Source organism: Gossypium hirsutum, chromosome D01 (assembly GCF_007990345.1).
Source record: "Gossypium hirsutum isolate 1008001.06 chromosome D01, Gossypium_hirsutum_v2.1, whole genome shotgun sequence".
NCBI classification, from domain to species: Eukaryota; Viridiplantae; Streptophyta; class Magnoliopsida; order Malvales; family Malvaceae; genus Gossypium; species Gossypium hirsutum.
The window spans coordinates 15,647,674-15,670,519 of NC_053437.1; the positions used below are offsets into that span (position 1 = coordinate 15,647,674).

Consider the following 22,846-nt stretch of genomic DNA (forward strand, 5'->3'; position numbering starts at 1 on the left):
CCTGTACATTTTTTAGAAGGTACAGGAAAATAAATTTTGAGGTGTGCATGGGTCGGGTCGGATTTAGGTCGGGTTTAACTAAAAATTTAGGCTCGTTTGTTAGGCCCGGCCTGAAAAATGGGCTTAAAATTTTGTTCAAGCCTGACCCAGATAAAAATGTTAAAATTCGGGCCCGACCCGGCCCGCCCATATTAGTTTTTATATTATTTTTATATAATTTTAATATATATAATACAACAAAAATACTAAAAACATCAAAACAAATGTTTCTCAACAAATTGAAAATAAATTTTAAAAAATATATATACTTAAATAATACTAAAATAGATGTAACTTAACAAGCAAATGCCTCTAAAATAATAACAAAATTAACAATAAAATAAGTTTTATACAATATCCAAACAATAACAACAAAATAGTAGTAACATAATAGTAAAATGGTAGCAAAATAAGGAGAAAACAATAAGAAAATAATATTAAAAAGCAAAAAAAAACAGATTTTTTTTTATCATTTAGTGAATTCGGTTTGGGCCAAAAATGCCTTACCCAAGGTCCGGCCCTTTTTTAAACTGGCCTTATTTTTTTTCTAAGCCTATTTTTCGGGTCTATATTTTTGCCTAAACTCTTCCACATTTCGAGCAGGCCTTCAGACTGGGCCGGGTGGCCTGACCCATAGTCAGGTCTATTACAAACATAAGCAAATTTAGGGGTACACAGGGGCACACCCCGGCCCCGCCCAAACTGTGGAAAAAAATTTTCAGCCCCATTATATTTTAATATTATTAAAAAAGGAAAAATTTTGTGTTTAGCCCTCGAAGTTTTTAAAGTTTTTTATAATTTGATTTCTTTTATAGAATTTATAATTTTAGTAACTAATATAATATAAAGTAGCATCTAAATATTAATCTAGTAAAAACAAAGTTCAATAATTGTAATACTAAGTATGAATAGTATCTAAATATTAATTAAGAAACTTAAATAATTATAATACTTAATACAAATTGAGTATTAAACTCTCTTTTTTTAATTTTAGGGATTAAGATTATTCCAAATTTAAAAATATATAGTTGAAGGTAGACTTAAACCATTCAACATGTATATTTTATATAAATATATTTTTTCCCCTTTCAATAAATTTCACTTCACCCTAATTACGATGTTATAAAAGAAAAGTTTACCGCAATACTTGGATTAAAAAAATATGATTGTTTTTTCATAAAAGAGTGCATGAGAGCTTCAAGGCAAATTCAAATTTTGTTTAATTGTTTATTGTACTTATCCCAATAAAAAAATTTTGATTTATTTTTCATAAATTATAACTGTACATGCCATATTTTGCCCGGGTTTTAAAAAACCCACATTACAGATAAGCCTATATGGCCCAAATAATAAAACAAACAAGGGCCCAAAGTTACGGTGGCCCAAACTACAGGCAGAAACCCTAGGGTTTCAACAGCGCCGCAAGCCTCCGAATCTTCCCCGATCTTCACCTGTAAAGAAACAAAACAACAAAGGAAAAAAATCAAAGATTTGTAATCAAACAATATTTGTTTCTTGATTTATTTTATTCATTCAGCTATAAAAAAGCCATAAACACACTGTAACGAGGGTCTCGATTCAAAAATCAATAAAAAAAGCACAATTTTTACAACACAAACAGAAACAAACGAAATCTAAGGTTGTTTTCTATTCTATTTTATCATTTATTTATTTTCTTTATATATACTATTATAAATCAAAATAGAGAAACAACCTTTTCTCTTTGGAAACGCCGTACGACGGCCGAGGGAGCCACCCCCGAGGATCGGTGGCCAGAAACCGAAAGGTTTCGTGTTGTTTGAAATTTCCTTGCTGGCGTTTTGAAGGATTTAAGCCCGGATTTGGGCATAAGGGTGTCGAGAAGGCCAAAAGGGAAATTTTCCTTTTTTCCGGCCACCGCAGATGGTGGTGCCGGCGCCGAATATTGGCGGCCGGCGCGGTGGCCGATGACCGACCAATGGCCGGAAAATCAAGAGGCAGAGAGTGTTTTTTGAGGGTTTGGTTTTTTTTTTAAAAATGTGTTTTGAAATGAAATTTTGTTTTAATTTTGGTTTAAATAGCCAACTGAAAACGGCGCCGTTTTGAGGTGAGGATCCGCGCGTCGACCCGACCCGGACCCAGGATCTGCGCGTTTTTATGCGGAGGGGCAAATTGCGCTTTTGGCCCCTCCGCCTTTTAATATATTTACAATTAATTTTATTTTCTTTTTTTAAAACTTCGCCTTTAATTTGTTTTTAATTTCAATTTAATCCGCCCTGAACGGCGCCGTTTTAGAGGAGAAGGGAAAATTTTCCTTCCAGCCCCTCTATGTAATTCGCGTGTTCAAATTAGCCCTTTGAGTTTCATTTATTTGCGGATTTACCCAAAATTTTTCAATTGTTGTTCAATTTAGTCTTTTATTATTATTTTCCTAATAAACTTTAACGATTGTTATTGTTTTTTTATTTCTTTTGCAATTATTCTTTTTAAATATATATATTTTTATTTTATATGCCCATTTTTTTACTAATGTTTTTCATATTTATGTGTGTATATATTTTTTAATTTTCGATAATATTGACATTATTTAATAATTTTCTTAATACATCTTATGTTTGCATAAATACATTATAAATTTCACAAATCAAAGTTTTACATGAAAACTCATATGTATGCCTTTAGTTCTTCATAATTTCATTTATTTTATTTTTCTCATTTATTTGATATTTTATATGTCATTCGTTATTTTTGCTTTTATATTAATTCAGCTTGTTTAAACTTCATGTTATTACACCATTGTTTATTATTGTTGTATTTATTATTATAGCATTTGTATGTATAATATGACATCATATCATTTTTTTACTCGATTTCAATGTTTTTAAAAAAAATTGAGATAATGCTTGTATTTAGAATTTTTCAAGGAAATTGCGCCCTAACGTATTGGGTTCCGATTTTCTTCGTTAAATCTAACAATCGAGTATTTCTCTTTAATCAAAAAAATAATAAGAACTCATTATTGGGAATTCAACACGTCGTGTCCTAACGTATTGGGTGTGACGCATTGATTTCTCGAAATGAATATTTTTTCTAAAAAATAACAACGGAAATATTCCGAGTTTGGGATTTTAGAGGAATTGTGCCCTAACGTATTGGGCCGCGATTTCTTAAATCTTGAATAAATGGATATTCTTTTAAATTTTTATTACACGAGTATTCTGGCTTAATTCATTTTGGGGAAAATTAGAATGTCGTGCCCTAATACATTGGGTGTGGTATTTTCTTTCTCTGAAATGATAAAGGTCCTAATACGTAACGTTTTTTAGTTTTTCTAAGGATTACATTTTTCAAATTTTCGACATTAAGACGTTAATTAGTTAACTAGGTACCAATTTTTGGGCGTAATAAGGGTGCTAATCATTCCTCATACGTAACCGACTCCTGAATCCATTTTTCTGAAATTCGTAGACCAAAGCCGTCTTTTTAGGTGATCCAATCACACCTCAATAAAAGATTGGTGGTGACTCCCAATTTTCATTTTTTAAAGTCGACAACCTAAAAATTTTGTTTTTCAAAAGATGGTTTCGACAATAACTATTGGTGAGTAATCCTAGCACAGAAATTAATTAAGCAATTTAATATTGTTTGGATTACAATGGAACTAGTGAATTAACTTAAGGCTTGTCAAAGGAAAAATCAATATTATGTTGATGATGATGATCATCATCATCATCAAGTTGTGTTAAATGTTGAGGAGGAGAAAGTGCGGCAGCTTCAATATCAGAGAGATCAGTGTCGGAGGGGTAAGAGAAGTTGGAATGGGTGGGGGAATTAAGAACCCCATCGGTTTGATCACTGGCGGTGGACCTATGTTTGTGATTGTGCAGAAAGTGTAAAGGCGATGTCCCTCGGCTCGGTGTGGTGTTACCGCTCATTGACACCGACATTGGGCTACTCATCCCTCCTCCTCCCTTTTCCTTCTGCTTGTTTCTCTTCTTGGCAGCCTTCCGCCAATTCTTCAGAGCTTTGGCTGTTTGCTCTTCGAATATTGCAGTTTTCATGTGCGATCCCATCTGCATTCATTCCAACATATAACTCAACAACAAATCCATCATCATAATGATAAATGTTAATGCGTTTTGGTTCAACCCAAAGTTTTATGGGTTCACAAGTCAGAAGAATACGTCAACAAGTTTGGTAATTCTTGACCAGGGTTTTATCTCTTTACTCTGCCAGGAGTCTTACAAGTTTATAGAACGAAAGTGACTCGTAGTGTCTTGGCAAGGTTAAAGTACTCAAGACCTCTAGCATATAGAGAATCTCGAAGGAGGGTATCACTTGAGTTAAGCACTCTGAACTTGTAAAGCTTTTGACAGAACAGGAAAACAAAATCCTTATTGATGTACTTCTCAACCTGTAAACTCATGGGAGTTTCAGCAAAACCAAATCACATGGACAAATAATGATAATCACTTGTTCTACTACTCACTTGCGTCACCAAGGAATAGAGCGGGAAGGTAATGTAGCTGCATAGAATTTGAAGGAACAGCCCAACAACCACCCTTCCCACTACAAAGTACGGTTTCTCGTGGATACAAGAACCTAGGCTGTACTTAAACTGCACCATAAAACATATGAATCACTGTATATGGAATTTCAGAATAAATAGAGTCAAACATTGAATAGAGGAAGACACTACTTACCACTACCCAAAGGAAATATGCCATCTGGAATGCATTCTGCATAAATATCAATCAAACTTAATTAATAAACCAATAGATGTCAAGCTGGTAATTAATTAAGGAAAACATGATTAATTTACCTGAAATAATGTATAATGTATCAAGAAGAGAATCCACCGGGGTCGATTAAACCAGAAAAACTTGTTATTTGGCTCCACCACTGGTGCCCCTCTTACCACTGCACTCCTTTCCTGGATTTCTTCCGCCATTTCCATTATGATCAGTTCAAGCTTTGTTCCAACCAATACAAGTATCTACACAATTCACCAAATCTTTCTACTTTTATTTCTCAATCCATAACATATAAAGTTTAATTAAGGATGTGGGTGGCTTACAGTCAGTGGGACTAAAGACAACCAGGTGAGAGTTTGCCATTCTGCATGCACCACGTATATTATATTATAAGTACTCCATTTATTAATTTATGATATGCTAATCAGAAAGGGGTAGAATTACAAACTGTAAACATTTAGAAGCAAGAAGATGATAGCAAATGCCCACAGAGGTGTGCTGCAACATCCCAAAAACCAACAACCAATAAATTTCAGAGTAGCAATATAAAGTTAATTTAAATTTAAAGTGGTTTTAAACAGACCTGATACCGACAACGACTTTGAAATCGTCTTCCATGGATCTTTTGATGTATTTATGGAAGTCAAATTTTGTGTTAGCCGCAAAATGTGCCTGCATTAACCATTAATATTTGGTGATTAAAGTTGAACTCACCAGCTGAGCAATTTGCTAATCAAATTATTAGATGATGTACGCCGGCCAATTACTTACGTTGATAAAGCCATTGCGCATGGTCAAATAGTCCACCTTGCTCACCGAACCAAAGAATTGCCTGAAGAAGGCCACCTATAATTATATTTTTAGATTTTTTTTATTCCAGCTAACCAAATATACTCAAAAGTAAATTTATAAATCCCTTTACTTTATTAATATATCAAATATTAATCAGAAATGTAAAACTGTAAAATTGCATAACTCTGTTTGTCTCTCTACCTATTTACACTCCAATTTTACAAAAAAAAATTATTTATTTAATTTTTGTCTCTTTTATGCTTTGAATTTATGTTATTTGTTAAATCACTTTCAAATAAATGAAAAAGTTTAATGTTTGTTAACTTTGTTATGCCACACCAACAATTAATTAACTTTTTATAATTTTTAATTTTTAAATTTAAAAAAAATAATTAATTGTTGCATGATATCTATACGTGTGTTACTTCAATAAAGTTAATAATTTTTTATGTAAATTAAACGGAGGATCAATTAAAATGAGAAAGGATTATATGAAACTGTAATTTCACATTATCACTATTCCTTTTCAATAAGAGAATGACAAATTAAATTTTTCGAACTAATTTTTAGCATTTTTAATTGGATTTGAAATTTTTTAAAATTAGGTTTGACGAAGAAGTTGGAAGAAATTGGAAGAGTCTTACTATCCATCTCATGCCCGGAATTGTGGAGAAACCAGAATGACGTTTGACGAAGGAAGTTAGATGGGTTAATCTGAACCTTGAAGGATCTGATGTGTAACATATACAAATGCAAGTATCAATATCAATCACAATTTCCAAACATTTTTTTTTCCATACAACCTTCATAATTTAGACCTAAAAGGCAAGGCGAAAAGTAGAAAGACTAACCATTTCTGTACTGATACTCGAGAGTTTTAGTTTCTGATTCCCAGGACTCCCATTTCTTCATCTGTTCAAATTCAATTCACCACAACTATAATATCAGCTCTACAACCAAACCAGTTGATCTTCAAGGGGAAAAGAAAAAAACTTACTTTCGCCTTAGCCAGTAGAATGGTGGCTACACTGTAAAGAACATGAAAGACAGCAAGCGCAAATATGAATATGTGCAAGTCGTGCATCCCGCTTTGTGTAATCAGGGCAACTTTACCCTATCATTTCATACAGAAATTAATGATCAGGTTAATTATCAACAATGTTGAAAATAGATTAAAAAAAAGGGCCGGCGGCATACTTTAGGGCAAGAATCTTTTCCTTTGGATGAAGCCAAGACTCGACGCCAAACCATATCTTCAGCATAAGAAAGTAACTTTCTCCGGCGATCTTCATCGCCGCCGCCGCCCCCTTTGTTGCCATCTTTACCACTATCTCCTGCATACCCAGGCTTCCGTTTGCATGGAAGCATCGTATATCCTATCTTTTCTGGGATACATATCGCTGGAATGGAATATGTTCCTATAGTAAGTAGTAAGGATATGAATCCCAGTAGCATCAACTCTGCAAATTATAATGGAATTTAATTTATTAAGGATTAGACTGCATTTTGCCTACAATATGATGAACAAGTACTATATATATATAACCTAACCAGCTTTTATTTTCTCTAAAGCTTCCATCATGGCTTTCTTCTGGCGTTTTTGAAACCACTGCATGTCATCAACAAAGGTTATAATCATAATCATAATCATAATTATTAGTATGAACTTTTCATTTGTAGATTAAATACCTTTCCCAGAGAATGTATTCCATGTTCTATGAGTATAGATATGATCACAAATATTGCACACACAACTGCAACAGCCCATGTTGGCGTTTCCTCCAGTGACCTTTCCTTAGGGGTAGCCATTTTTGCAAAAACCAAAACGCTTAGTAATGTAAAAGTATAACAAGAAGGCGGAATGCATATAAAAATGGAGTGAAGAAATGCAAGTGGGCAGCGCGTTTGGATTTGAGACACGGTTTCTATGAACAAAAGTTTGTCATGATTTGCATGGTTTTATGTGGAAGGTTGGTGATGGGCAATATGGTGATCTAAGTTAACAATCCCGTAGCTTAGGACAATATAGAATCAAGCCAGCCAATGCAGCCAATCCAAGGGAGAGAATTAATGTAATAAAGAAACAGATATTGGGATCCACCGGTGGTTATTTATATTCAATTATCACTTAGTATTAATCAACACCCATCTGATATATATTATATTTTGTCTGAGATTGAAAGGTGTTGGACTGTGTCAAAACCGTGGTCCACAAGCCTGACTTTCTCCGGTCTAGACGTATTCTACAATTCTAAATATAATTTTAGGGAATAATATACTTTTCAGTTTCTTCCTTCGTTTAACTTTATAACTAGACTCATTTTGGTATTTAAACTTAAATTCCGTCAAGATTTAATGATGTGATTAGTTTTATTAAAATAGGACCGGATCGAACGGGCTGAGAGTTAGACGATATAACGGCCGAACAAAGGAGTTGACTAGATTAACTCGACAACTGCTTGAAATTGGTAAAAATAAAAAATCAAGACAAAAATCAATAGTTAAGCAGGTTCAACCGGTTTAGTAATTTTTAAAGATTTTTATGAATTTTTATTACTTATTTAATTATTGTTGATTTAATGGTCGAATTGGTTGAACTGGTTGAATAAAAAATGAGTGGTTTGATCTGTTCAACCACCAGTCTAATTATTAAAATAGTAAATAAGACACATTGAGATTATACACCACATCATCACCTAAAATTTTATATAAATTTTTTAAGTAATGATTCGGCATAATCTTAAAATGTCACATCGTTAAATTTTTATATTTTTTAAATTTAAATTTAATTATCAAATTTAAGTGTTAAATGAAAAAAAATAAATATACCAAATGAACCTAATTACAAAATTAAGAGATAAATATTATGTTATTCCGTATATTTATTAATGGATGTGAGATTTATATTTGTGGATCTTCCTAAGAAAAACATTCTTCATTACCCTGGAGGGAGGGGGGTTTAGAACACGTGTACCTAATGAATTTTACTCCTTCCACTAGTACAATATTTATTTATTTATGGGTCCTATTAGTTCTAAAACATAATGATTTTTTCCCCTTCAACTTAGAAAAATATTATTTTAATTCTTTATTAAATCTTTCGTCTTTTTTTTAGGGTCTGTTTGATTGCCAGTAAAATATTTTCCGTAAAATGATTTCGGGAAAATGTTTTACTTTTCTGTAAAATGATTGACTGGAAAATATTTTCTAGTGTTTGATTGAATCTGTGTAAAATATTTTCGGCTGTTTGGCAGATTTCCTGAAAATATTTTTCGAAAAAATTATTTTTACATATATTGATATATATTAATAAATTTTTATATTTTAAATTATTTTTACATATATTGCAATGATTTATTTATAATACTACTCAATTATTAAGCTACAATATTAATCGTTATAAATTGAAAAAAATTAATATCAAATAAATTATTTGTAATTGTGTTAAAAAAACAAGTATTGAATAATTAAAAAATAAGTTATTAGAAAATCGATAAACAGAAGCAATTTTCTACCGGAAATGAAGGAATGAATGAAGGAGGCGATAGAGAGGAGAGCACGGAAAATGTCTTACGGAAATTGAAAGGGCAAGACATTTTCCCTAAAATGTAACCCATTTTCCCTTGTTTTGGAGTTCATTTTCCAAATGGAAAATGTTTTCCGCCAATCAAACGCTGGAAAAGTTGAAAATGATTTTCCGGAAAATTAATTCCTTCAATCAAACAGACCCTTAATTTATATTTTTTTCACAACACGATGAAAAATTAATATTTGTTAATTTTATTGACGTGAATAATATATTAATATTTAATTAATTTTTAAAATTTAAAAATATTAATTTTTTATAAGTTGTATACTTTTTAAATCATTTGAATATTTTTAATGTTTTAAAATATTTTTTTATAACTTTTATTAAAATTTTAAAATTTTAAAAAATTAATTAAATATTGATGTACATGTGACAATCCACGTATATGTTACATCAATAAAGTTAAAAAATATTAATTTTTCCATTTATTTTAGAGTGATTTGACAAAAAAAATTTAAAAATTAAATGGAGATTAAAATGATTTTTATGTAAAGTTGAAGATGGGCGAAACTAGGAAGCTGACAGGGACCTGGCCCTTCTAAAATATAAATTTTTTAAAAATTTAAATTAGTAAAAGTAAAGTTGTACTTTGGCCTCCTTAAAAATGATAAAACTTTGATTTAATCTTTTAAAAATTATAAAGATAGAGGTTATTAAAATGGTAAACAAATTTTCTGACTTCTCCCCTGAAGTTGAAGTTTTATCGTACCAAAAAAGATCATACAAACTAAAAGAAATAAGTAATATGTAAATTTAATTGATGACATATATATATATAGTAAATGAGATTGGTTTGTTGGGATTTATTTAGTATAATGGTAGATTTGTAGGGTATTAATGATGAAGGATTCAAACATATAATAAACCTTGTTAACATATAATAAATTTCACTGTCCATTTTGTTTTGTATTTCTTGTTAACATGCGCCTTCTATAATTAAGTTTGAACATTCTTTTGTTTCTTAGAAGGTATTGAATACAGCATTGCTCCTCAGCTTCATGTTTCCTATTTCCATTGCTAGAGATGACCCCATCAAACATCTTTTATTTTAAAATTAATATATACAGTGGCTAGTGAATTGGACACTCTTAAAATTAAACTCACTAAACTTAATTAACCGTCCATAAAATTATATAATACCTAAGTTTTTGTGACTATCTGTGTATTAATTCTTTAAAATTTAAAATTTCTCATTAAATTTGTTAAATTAAATTATACTATTTTCATAATCTTATGCGGCAATCATATTATTACACGGGTAATACCATGTTAGTTTACTATTTCCACATAGTACTTATAAAAAAAAAGTTGTTTCATTTTAATTGATGGATTTATATGATAAAGACTAAGAATAATCAAATCGGAGAATAGAGACTAAATCCAAAACTTATACATAGTATGAGACTAATAACAAAATTGGTCAAACAGATTTAACTGGTTCCGTTTGGGTTATGATTGAAATTTCAAAATTCAAAAGATAGAAGAACTAAAATTGACGAAATTAGAGTAAAAAGACTAAATCGAAACTTACGAAAAAAAAATTTCAACAATTCAATACAAAATTTATTATTCTAGGTCGAATCCAATAAGAAGAAGGAAACAGTCCAATCTAAAAAGTTAAGAGATTGGGCCGAAAGCAGAGCAACAGATCCACGGCGAAATTTGGTCGTCAAGCTCGTAGCTGAAGGGCAAAAGGCAGCATAGGTATCATCGAACTAACTCGTCCGCTCACTCACTCACTCACAACTCAGGAGGAGTAGCAACCGGGTTGGATTATTTATTTTGTTTCCCTCCTCGTTCAACTGTCTCGTTTCATTTCTTAAAAAATGACTACCCTTTCAAATTCTTTGGTTTTATCGACAAATCCTCCCCTTCAACTATTTTCTGGTAACAATCCCTTCACGTTTCGTTTTTCTTCATTCTTAATTGTTTTATTTATAATTTTATTGTTGTTCATTGTAATTGATTCGATCTTTTTAGCTTCTTTTATTTTTAATGGAGTACGATTTAACGTCTAATGCATCATGATTGAGAAAAAAGAAGAAAGTTTCTTAGCAAAATATAAATCCATGCTCGCTGTTTCCATGGACTTGGATTCATATCTCATTGTTGAAGTTGTTGATGGGTCTTAGAACATTGGCACCTTGAGGCTATTGATTCTAAACTAATCTCCTATTTGCAGATTCAAGCCTATAATTTATTATATTTCCTAGCATATTTGTCTTCTTTTTTTGTTTTTTTTTTTGGCATGCTATTAAACCTAAGGTAATATTGACTGCAAGTGCTGTCAGGTAGAAACGAAAGAAAGATGCCAATAGGATTTGTTGAAAGTACTTTGGTTGTGGAATTAATTGTTAGGCTTTATTTTTCGTTATTTCTCATTTTAGTTCAGCATTTTACATCTTTTGATGCAAGAATCTGGGTTTAACATCAATTCAAAATTTCAATTTTAGAATTTGTTAAATCATAGCATCATCAACATGTTATTTTCCATCCTCTGAGATCATAAGATTGTTTTACCTTTGAGATCATAGCATCATTAACTCTAATTTTTGTTCCATCCAAGCTATGTTTTGTGCATTTACAAGTGTACCATCCATTTGGTTTTAAAAGCTTTGAAAGGCTGTTCCTTACCTTCCCTGCGCAATTTTTTTTGCTAGGCTCTCATGGGAGTGCCAGCTCCACCAACTTGGCATTCAATTCTAGTCATTTAAGGAAACTGCATATTTCTACCTCTAGAAGGCCTCTCACTGTTCAAGCTTCATACAGGTATCATCTTTCGGACAATTTGAGCCAAATAATGAATGATTATTCCTGTTAATTTTCCTATAACTGGGAGATAATTAAAGAAGTACTAGCAACCGTATGCTTAGGTTTGTGTGTGTGCTTGTGTACGTGCATATTCTGTTCTCTCTTTTGTGTTTTTTGGATATGTTCTGTTGGGAACATTAGCATGTATTATTACCCAAGTTGTCGGCTTCATATGTTCTTACAGTGATGGCGAAAGGTCAAGCAGTGCTAATGCCTTTGTTGGAGGTTTTGTTTTGGGAGGGCTCGTGGTTGGTGCACTTGGTTGTGTATTTGCCCCTCAGGTGATATTACCGTTGCAAATTGCTGTAGAAATTATACTAAACTATCTCCTTGCTCTCCTTTATGTATATTTGTTATTTTGACCAATTAAAAAGCCCCCATATAATTTTCAATGGATTACACTCTACAGCTATAGTTTCATAATTGACTAACTCCCCCCCCCCTTTTTGATGTCTAAAACATACAGCCAGAACTCTGGAAACTATTTATGTTTGACTATTATTTTTCCTATGTCAACTTACTATTATTGACTTATATGATGGTGATTGTCGACTACTTAGATTCTTATGCTGTTTGCCTTCTATAGATCAGCAAGGCACTAGCTGTAGCTGATAGTAAGGACCTTATGAAGAGACTGCCTAAATTCATATATGATGAAGAAAAAGCTTTGGAGGTGAGCACTTACTCTGTTCAGAATTATTGTCCTCTAAATATTGGAATGGCCTGAGTAGTGTGTGCTTTGAAGTTGATGGACCAGCATTTATGTGTTGTCTAAAGTTTATGGGTTTAAAAGCAGAATAATGAGTGACCTTTAATGTGTAGAAAACTCGGAAGGTACTGACCGAGAAGATTGCTCAGCTGAACGCTGCCATTGATGATGTTTCTGGTCAGCTTCGATCTGAAGATGCCCCGAATGGAGTTGCTGTAAACTCTGATGAAATTGAAGCTGCCATATGAATTGCCTTACGAATGGTGGTTTAACTAGTCTGTTATTAAGAAATAATAGGGAATTTGTTGTAATTTTCCTGTTTTCTCGACAAAACAGTGTAACTCTGTCATTTGAATATGTGGTGATTGTTGCTAAAAACATGAATACTTTAAAAACTTTTGCCGTACATGAAGGTAAGATGCTCAAGGTTTGCGACAAGTTTTTCAGAGCAGCATTTGAGGTGTTTCCTACTTGTAATGTTGATTTAATACTTGGAACAATCTTTACGTAAAATAAATATCCTGCATTTGATGTTTGGAAGAAAATTTTAATCGAATCTCTTTGTTTGGAAATAGAATACCCCTCTCTCAGTCTCCGATGTGGGGTTTCATTATTATTAGCCTCAAAATTAGTTTATCCTTCGAACGTACAATGACATGGATATTTTAATTTCATCTAAATGTTCACCACCATCCAAAATAATCTCCTCGTAGCCATAAAATTATTGCTTGTACACATCTTGGGCACTGCTCCATTGAGCTTGAGTCCTTTCTCTCTTGACGACTTGCAGATTTTTTTTTTTTTTGTGGTCATTTAACACAGTGCAAAACTGCTAATGCACTTGAGAGAAATGACAAGGGATGGAGCTGTGGCTGAAATTATGAGCTTCAGTTCTCCCATACAATCTTATCACATATATCTTGAACACCCTCCATATTCACCACACGTTACGTTAATTCACTTTCAACCATAATTTATATCCAATGATATATTAACCAAAACACCAAATTCAAGTGTATAAATAGTAGTGGGGAGGTTCGTTGATCTTTTAGTTTTTAACTACAGCCATCAGCCATGGCAACAAACGCTGCTTTAGCTCCTTCAAGAATCCCTGCCAACACCAGGCTTCCATCTAAGACCACTCACTCTTTCCCCACTCAATGCTCTTCCAAGGTCTCCCTCTTTCTTCTGCTTTTTGTTGCTCTTTAATTTGCTTCAGGGTTTTATTTTCATTTCGGTTTTGTTGTGCAGAGACTGGAAGTGACTGAATTCTCTGGACTTCGATCCAGCTCATGCGTCACCTTTGCCAAGAATGTTAGAGATGCTTCCTTTTTCGACGTGCTGGCTGCCCAACTTACTCCCAAGGTTCTTGCACTCTTCTAAATAACTTTACTTTTTAAGAGATAAGATTGTCCTGCTAGTCTTACTACTGTTGCATATGATAGTGCTGATGGCTTGAAACTGTTTGAAATTTAGGGTGTAGGGGTACCATCAACATCTGTTAGGGGAGAAACAGTTGCCAAACTGAAGGTTGCAATCAATGGATTTGGACGCATTGGCAGGAACTTCCTCCGATGCTGGCATGGCAGGAAGGACTCACCCCTCGAGGTGGTTGTTGTAAATGACAGTGGTGGTGTCAAGAATGTAAGTAACTTAAGTTTCACTTGTCATGCTTTATAAGAGCTAACCTATGAGGTTTGGTTTGATTAGTTTCATTCATTAAACTGCGGTATACAATATAAACACAGGCTTCACACTTGCTGAAATATGACTCCATGCTGGGAACTTTCAAAGCTGATGTGAAAATAGTTGACAATGAAACCATCAGTGTTGATGGGAAGCCCATCAAGGTCGTCTCTAACAGGGACCCTCTCAAGCTTCCTTGGGCTGAACTTGGTATCGACATTGTAATCGAGGTAGGTCCTTTGCCCTTAAGTGCCCTTAAACATATCCTGCAATCTATTATTCAGCTTGTTCTAAAGAGTATTAATTATAATTGAATCATTTGACATGCACCTTAAAGGGAACTGGAGTCTTTGTAGATGGCCCTGGAGCTGGAAAGCACATACAAGCTGGTGCCAAGAAAGTTATCATAACCGCTCCAGCTAAAGGTGCAGACATTCCAACCTATGTTGTTGGAGTCAACGAAGGGGATTACGACCATGAGGTCTCGAACATCATCAGGTCAGTTTTGAATGAAGAGTTGCATGCTAATAGAGCAGTAACGAAAATCATTCCCCTTGTTCCTTCTGTTCTAGTGGTTTAGAATTTGATTGCCATTTTGTACTTGCAGCAATGCTTCATGCACCACAAATTGCTTGGCTCCTTTTGTGAAAGTCATTGATGAAGAATTTGGTAAGCATTTCTCATATTTATGTATCATTTCAAAGCTTGAACATTTTGAGAATGATCCTTTTCTCACTTTGCCAAAACTGATTTGCAGGCATTGTGAAGGGTACAATGACAACCACTCACTCTTACACAGGAGACCAGGTAATCATACTAATTAACCAAACACAAACACTCACACCCAATTGAATTGCTTGAGCAACGAAGAAAACTAAAATTATTTGTTGGTGATGGTCCAGAGGCTATTAGATGCTTCGCACCGTGACTTGAGGAGAGCCAGGGCTGCAGCATTGAACATAGTACCAACAAGCACAGGTGCAGCCAAGGCTGTCTCTCTTGTGCTTCCTCAACTCAAGGGAAAGCTGAATGGCATTGCACTTCGTGTGCCAACACCAAACGTATCAGTTGTTGACCTTGTTGTGAATGTTGAGAAGAAGGGCATTACAGCTGAAGATGTGAATGCTGCTTTTAGAAAGTCAGCCGAGGGACCATTGAAGGGTGTATTGGAAGTGTGCGATATTCCTCTTGTCTCAGTGGACTTTAGGTGCTCTGATGTTTCTTCCACCATTGACTCTTCCTTGACCATGGTCATGGGAGATGACATGGTCAAGGTGGTGGCCTGGTATGACAATGAATGGGGTTACAGGTGAGCTTTAAGCAAGCAATCTAAAATCAGTGTAGGTGATGTTTATATTTGATTTTGTAGATTAATAACTGTTACAATGTAATATGCAGCCAAAGGGTTGTTGATCTGGCACACTTGGTGGCAAGCAAGTGGCCGGGCATGCCTGTAGCTGGAAGCGGTGACCCCTTGGAGGATTACTGCAAGACAAACCCAGCAGATGAGGAATGCAAAGTTTACGAGGCTTAAATAGTTGCAACTTTATGATTGTTTTTTTCTTTTACTCGCAGATGGTATAGTTGGTGGCCAAGGGTTTTCCAATGTTCATGTTAACAAAAAAATAAACAGCTCATTTTGTAATGACAGCAGAGTGACATGAACATATAACATTTCAATGCATGCAGCTGCAATCATCTTTTGAATTAATTACTTGTTGCTGTGTGTAGTCCTTCTATCAATTGCATCCTACTTTCTCATACATACATACATACATACATACATACATACATACATACATACACTTCAGCTAGTTGGAAAAAACGAAGCAAAAACTGAACACCAAAGTGTAAAGTTGTGTTAAGCTTTAAAAGTTTGAAGAGAAGAGGCAGAAGGAGAATGGGGCCTACCATGCATAACCCGACAACAACCATTTGCATTTAGCATGTGGTGATATAGAATGTTAGGCTCTTAATCAATATTCAATCATAATATCCTTAATTATAAAAAAAATCCTAGTTTATACATAATCCAAATAGAGAATTGATTATCAATGTAAAAAACCCTCGAGCCCAGTCCAATAATGGTCGTTGAGTTCTTGCTTTGCTGCCAAGAATGTTGAGCTCTTCAGCAAAAATCTTCTTTATAATTACATATAATCTTCTCTTTTGTCACAGTAGCTACTCCATCTCTAGCATCACAAACCAAAGGGTTTCTTACCAAACAACCACCATAATATTCACCTTTCCATCGCCAAGCATAACACTATACATGAATTGAATGCCTCACAAACACAATTTCAAAGCCCTCCATCATTCATGAACTCTTAACAAAACATGAAAAAGCTTCAATAACAACAGCACCTTAAAATCTGAAAGAGACAACAATCCTCACTTAGCAAAACATGAAAATGAAAGCATTAATGTCCGAACTCAGTATTAGTAATGACTCCTCCAAGAGTACAAGAAAGAATGATGTTCCCATGAAGTTTATAACTACATATGCAGAAGTTTAAGATCATATACCTCACAAGGTAAGTCACCACGCTCACTGTATTTGCCATACTTGAAACTAAAATCCCTTTTTCACTTTGAGTTAAACACTATGATATCATGATGGACTCACTAAACCACGGAAACGAACACGAAAGGTTGTATGTACTGACTCAGTCGCGGAACTACATATGTGATTGTAAACTCAACTGGTTCAAAAAAAAAATTGCTTATATATATATTTTTAATTTATATAATTAGTAAATTGAGCTCACAAAAAAATTGTAAAATAATCCACCAAAATTTTTCAAAATTTTATTTTATATAAAAATAAATTAATCTCTCTCCACTCACTTTCTTTTAAATTTTGTCTCAAATTTCTTTTAATCTCTCACACATTCTCTAGAACAATATTTAGTTTTTTATTGATTGAATGATTTTGAGATATTGATTTTGTATGAGATCTCTAGCATCTTGATTGACTAATAATTTTTAAAAGTTGATTAATAAAAATCCCTGTAGAAATTAGGATTGATTATCTTTATAATGTTGAATTTCTTAAACATTGATTAGGAATTGTGACCATACCATGTACGGAACATTGTTTTCGGCACATCACTAACTTTCACTTTTAGTTGATAATATTCGAATCTCAGATCAATTTTGGAGAATACAATTACACCTTTCAATTGATCAAATATGTTGGGAATTGACCCGATTAAGCAACAAACAAGTAATTAGAGCTAGTTCAATTTTCGTAGATCAGCCCGTTCAGAGATGGAAACAACAAGGTTTGACATTGAGAAGTTTGATGGTGTCACAAATTTCAATCTGTAGCAAGTTCGGATGATGACAATTTTAATTCAGACTGGGCTGAAAAAGGTCGTTACCAGGAAAAAGCTCGAGAATCTAAATCAGTCTAAATGGGAAAAGCTTGATGAAAATGCCTTGTCTGCAATCCAGTTGTGCCTCGTGAATAGAGTATTGCAGGAGGTATTAATGGAGAAGACCTCATCCACCTTGTGGAAAAGGTTAGAAACTCTTTATGCTAAGTCTCTGGCTAACCGTTTAGTGTTAAAATAACGTCTATTTACGTTTCACATGAACAAATGTGAGCTTCTTAGAGATCACATCAGTCAATTCATTACCCTTTTAAATTATTTAAATAACGTTGAGGTTCAGATTGATGATGAAGATCAGGTTATGCTATTATTGTATTCTTTACCCCCTTCATACAAGTCTTTTAGGGAGACTCTGATTTATGACAGAGACAAACTCTCGTTCGAGGATGTGAAGAGTCATTTGTTGAGTAAAGACAAACTCAACAATGAGTTTGGTTTTGATAGCAAGACAGATAAGCAAGCTTCTTTTTTGATAACATCAAAGAAGCGAGACAAAAGGTGCCGCTATTGTAAGAAGTTAGGTTACGTCAAAACAGATTGTTTTAAACTGCGAAATAAAAGGGCTACTGAGAGTAACGAGGAAGATGTAACTGGTGCTAATTTGGCCAATGAAAGCGGTGATGATTTCTTGTTAGTGTCAATGAGCGAAAGCTCCGAACTTACGTCTGAATGAACCCTAGATTCAGGATGTTCTTTTCATATGTGTCCCAATAGAGAATGATTCTCCACATACAGTTTGGTTGAAGGTGGAGTTTTGCGCATGAGAAACGATTCATCCAATAAGATAATTGGTATTTGTACTATTAAAGTTAGGATGCACAATGGGGCGATTAGGACACTCTTAGATATTAGGTATTTTACGAAAGAATCTCATCTCATTGAGTATTTTAGACTCGAAAGGTTGTAGAATCAACATTAAGTCGAAGGGCATTAAGGTGCCTCATGGGGCTCTTGTTTTATTAAAAGGTAAAAGAACCGACAGTCTTTATATTCTGGAAGGTTCTACAGTGACCGGTGTAATGACCCGTTTTTAGTGAAATCGAAATAGTGGTTTCGAGACCACAAATTTGAAGTCAAAAAATTTATTTTAATATTATTTTGTGATCTACAGCATGATATTATGATTGCATAAAAATTTCGTTAAGAAATTTTACTGTTTGTATGCTCAATTTGTGAAAAAGGACTAAATCGCGTAAAGTGCGAAAGTTGTGTTCTATTAGCTAAAGGTGTTAAATAGCTATATAACTTTATAGTGGAGGTCTTTATATGGTAATTAGACCATTAAATGTGATAGTGGATGTACGTGGATGTACATGGCTTGGTAATTGTGTAATTTTTAAAGTTATGTAAGGGTAAAATGGTAATTAAGTAATAAAAGCTAAATTAAATCAAATGAAACAAAATAGGCCATCATATTTGTGTTTTCTTCCACCGCAGCAAAGAGGAGCCTTTCAAAAGCTTGAAAATTTGCAAAGAAAATTCCTTGCATGTAAGTGATTTCTAAGCCTGTTTTTGATGATTTTTATGTTTTATGGATCGTTGTAGCTTAACCTAGCTAACTAGGGGACTAAATTGAAAAATTGTTGAATAGTTTGAGATTTTCCATTGATGAAAATTCTAGGGCTTTGAAGTTTAATGGAAGAAAATAAATCCTTATTGTTTGTTAAACAACTTTTGGAAAGAGATTTTTAATGGAATTGTCAATTATGGGCTAAATTGAGAAATATAAAAATTGTGTGTTAAATGTGTGAAATTTTTAAATGTATGGGCTACTATATGCACATATAAAATTTGGCTAGGCTTACATAGGGGTGAAATTGCATAAATTTCATTTTACGAGCCTAGGGACTAAACTGTAAAGAAGTTAAAAGTATAAGGGCAAAATGATAATTTTTCCATAACATGAATTTTGGATTGAATTTAATAGAATGATGCTTAAATTAGTTAAATTTGATTATATAGATCAAGAAAAGCCACATTCGGATTTAAATCGAGGAAAGGATAAAGTCGTGGACTAAACGATCGTAATTCTCCGTGCGAGTTTAAGGTAAGTTTGTGTAATTAAATTGTGTAGTTATATACTTTAATTGAAATATATGTATGTGGATTGTGTAATTTCAATGTATAATTATCGAATGCATAATCGATGAAGTATGAAGAATACCGAGCCTCATTTGAACCTTAAAAATTCGTAGGATACAAATGACATGTCATTAGGGTTACCAATTTTGGTTGAGATCCTGCATGTGTTGCGGACTCACCACAGCTTGTATGAGCTTACCGATTTGCAGCTCATGAGAGCTTATCGATTCTCAGCTCGTATGAGCTTACCGTATTTTAGCTTTGAAGAGTTTACCGATTATGGCTCGTAAGAGCATACATGTACAGGAATTGACGGACTTACAGTTCAATACACCTCGCGTGTACTACTCGCGTATCTAACGATATTCTAAGCGGTTTAACGGGCATAGTGTTATTACGAGATTATACAAGTTCGATACGAACTAGTACAGATATTTACATGGAGATGATTTATATATATGATATACGGATATACAGTAGAGATGGTTTAGTAATTGTTGAATTCATACATGATTCTTTATTTTTATGTGTATACATGACTAACTTGGTGAATGGTTATGTGATAGGCTTTGGCCAAATTGAATTGAGCTATGCTTTGAGTTACTTACCTAAAATTGTGGTTATATGGTAAGTTTAATTCCATGTTTTACGAATTTACTAAGCTTAATTGCTTACTCTGTTTATTTTTCTGTGTTTTATAATGTCTCGGAAGCTCGTTCGGATTAGAAGTCGTCAAGGGTCGCATCACACTATCAAACAATATTTTGGTACTTTTGACTTATATAAATATTTGGGTTAAATGACATGTATAGGTCTTTTGGCTATTGGAAACCCATATGTTTTGTTGTGTTGTAGCCATTTAATTTGGCTTAAATTTGGCTATATATATATGTAAATAGCCTTATAGTATATGATGTATGGAAGTTATATGAATGTCTTTATTTTGAGTTGGTATTTTGGGTATCAAATGGTTGAGATTTATAAGTGGCATACATGCTAAGTTTTAGGCACAAAGATTTCATATATGTGTTTGACCAATTAGGTACATTTGGATACATAGTTTGCATTATTATGAGTGGTCATTTGAGGTGCCTATATGTATCATGATGGTAGGTGATATTATTACATGTTATAAACTTGAAATTGGTTGGTTTTGAATGCCTATTTATGTCATGGTTGTATGCATATTGATGTGTGTAGGATGGTACCAATTTGGGTGAGAAATATGGTTTGAAAAATGACCTATTTTTGTCCATACGAGCAGAGACACGGGAGTGTGTCTCAGTCGTGTGTGACACACGACCAGGTGACACGGCCGTATGTCCCATGTAACTTTCTTAGAAATCAAATCAGTAGCTTCACATGGCCTAGCACATGGGTGTGTGGTTTGGGCGTGTGATACAAGTTAGTATACCGTCCAGTTTTCACACGGCCTAGCACGTACGGCCTGACACACAGGTGTGTGAGGCCATCTCGAAGGGTACACGGCCTGGCACACGGGCGTGTGGGTTGGCCGTGTGACCCAAGTCATTGAGTTACACGGGGTCGGACACGGGCTAGGACACGGCCGTGTGTCCCTATTTTGAATGCCCACACGGCCTGAGACACGTGCGTGTCTCTTGGCCATGTGAGACACACAACCTGGCCACACGGACGTGTATCCCCTGCACTTTGAAAATTTGTAATGTTTTTCTAAAAATTTCTTGAGTACTCGATTTAGCCTCTAACCACTTTTAATGTCTATATTGGGCCTCGAGGGCTCGTAATTGGGATCATATGAATGTTTATGAATGGTTTTTGAATTGAATGAGAAATGTACATGAAATGTTTGATTGATTGAGTTATAAGTCCAGTAATGCTCCGTAACCCTGTTCTGGCGTCGGATATGGGTTAGGGGTGTTACAACCGGTGAAATCGAATGTCCCTCGTCTGTTATGGAGTCGAAGTCAACTCATTTAGAGCGGAGGCAACTTGGTCATAGGAGGGAAAATATATGTTCATTTCGTTGAAGAAGAGGTTCTCTTTTGGATGCAGGTTTTAAAAAGTTAGGGCATTGTATTCGTAAAAATTAGACCTAGGTTAGTTTTGATTTGGCAGTGTACAAGTTGAAGGCTAGAAGTCTTCCAGTTTCTAAGCATAGATTCGACTCAGTTAATTCCCTGCATAGTTCAAGATAGGCCAGTGACGGGCTTTGGCAAAGACGGCGTTGTGGAAATATGATTTAATTTGGAGATTTGTTGAGTATGACTCCTATTTCAGTCAAATTTGAGAAATAATCTTCCAGTTAAACTCTGTTTATTTATTTCAATCAAACTCTGTTTATTTGTTTTAATCAAACTCTAATTAGTCTAGATTATTTTATTATTAATTGATCTATGAATTTAGCCTATAAATAGGTTCTTTTACAACCTTAAAAAATAAACCCATTAGAGATTAGAACTCATAACACTTTTGGAGAATTTTATATTTATGTTTTGATGGTTCATTGTTCTTTTGAGTTTCGGGGTTTAGTTTTTATCTCCATCTTTGTACTCTTCGTTCTTTTGCTATTATAGTAAAATTATCTTTGCTTGTGGTTTTTTTATCCTTTTTGGAGAGATTTTTTCACGTTCAATTTGTGTGTTCAATTTCTCAATTTCTTCCGCTATTTTTACTTGTTCATTGCTTAATCGGGTCGATCCCTAACAAAATAGATTGTCAATACACGGAAACAAATATCTATTATTGATTGTCAACTTATTCAACTGCCAATAATTAATACAAAGTGGCATCGACCTATCTTGCTTTCTAACAAAAAGCACCGAAGCTCCCCAATATGATATACTAGGGTGTGTAAAGCCTCAGTTTAGGAGATCATGTAATTGAATTTTCAACTCTTTTAGCTCCGTTGGTGTCATACGATATGGAGCAATAGAGACTAGAGTTGTACCTGGGTAAACCTCAATTACAAATTCAACCTCGCGATCAGGAGGCAATCATGATAATTCTTCTTGAAATACATCCGAAAACT

At 33.9% G+C, this 22,846-nt stretch overlaps 3 protein-coding genes across 3 annotated transcripts; 2 read left to right on the forward strand and 1 right to left on the reverse strand.

Annotated features, from left to right (window-relative positions):
• Positions 1–3,692: 3,692 nt before the first annotated feature.
• LOC107921708 (MLO protein homolog 1) lies at positions 3,693–7,393 on the reverse strand. The gene is made up of 14 exons (XM_016851532.1): positions 7,254–7,393; positions 7,116–7,173; positions 6,762–7,024; positions 6,562–6,678; positions 6,416–6,476; positions 6,209–6,294; positions 5,544–5,618; positions 5,356–5,444; positions 5,221–5,270; positions 5,096–5,136; positions 4,841–5,014; positions 4,722–4,757; positions 4,508–4,636; positions 3,693–4,091 (listed from the first exon to the last, which is right to left on the reverse strand). The coding sequence occupies exons 1-14, from the start codon at positions 7,371–7,373 to the stop codon at positions 3,693–3,695; spliced, it is 1,698 nt and encodes a 565-aa protein (XP_016707021.1). The 5' UTR covers positions 7,374–7,393.
• Positions 7,394–10,523: 3,130 nt separating this feature from the next.
• Positions 10,524–13,218, forward strand: LOC107922460 (uncharacterized). The gene is made up of 5 exons (XM_016852506.2): positions 10,524–11,040; positions 11,814–11,922; positions 12,149–12,245; positions 12,551–12,637; positions 12,787–13,218. The coding sequence occupies exons 1-5, from the start codon at positions 10,980–10,982 to the stop codon at positions 12,919–12,921; spliced, it is 489 nt and encodes a 162-aa protein (XP_016707995.1). The 5' UTR covers positions 10,524–10,979; the 3' UTR covers positions 12,922–13,218.
• Positions 13,219–13,313: 95 nt separating this feature from the next.
• On the forward strand, positions 13,314–16,070 carry LOC107922459 (glyceraldehyde-3-phosphate dehydrogenase B, chloroplastic). The gene is made up of 9 exons (XM_016852505.2): positions 13,314–13,846; positions 13,925–14,038; positions 14,150–14,317; positions 14,422–14,589; positions 14,697–14,857; positions 14,967–15,028; positions 15,117–15,166; positions 15,262–15,668; positions 15,758–16,070. Exons 1-9 carry the CDS (start codon positions 13,748–13,750, stop codon positions 15,891–15,893), a joined length of 1,365 nt encoding a protein of 454 aa, XP_016707994.2. The 5' UTR covers positions 13,314–13,747; the 3' UTR covers positions 15,894–16,070.
• The last annotated feature ends 6,776 nt before the right edge of the window (positions 16,071–22,846 follow it).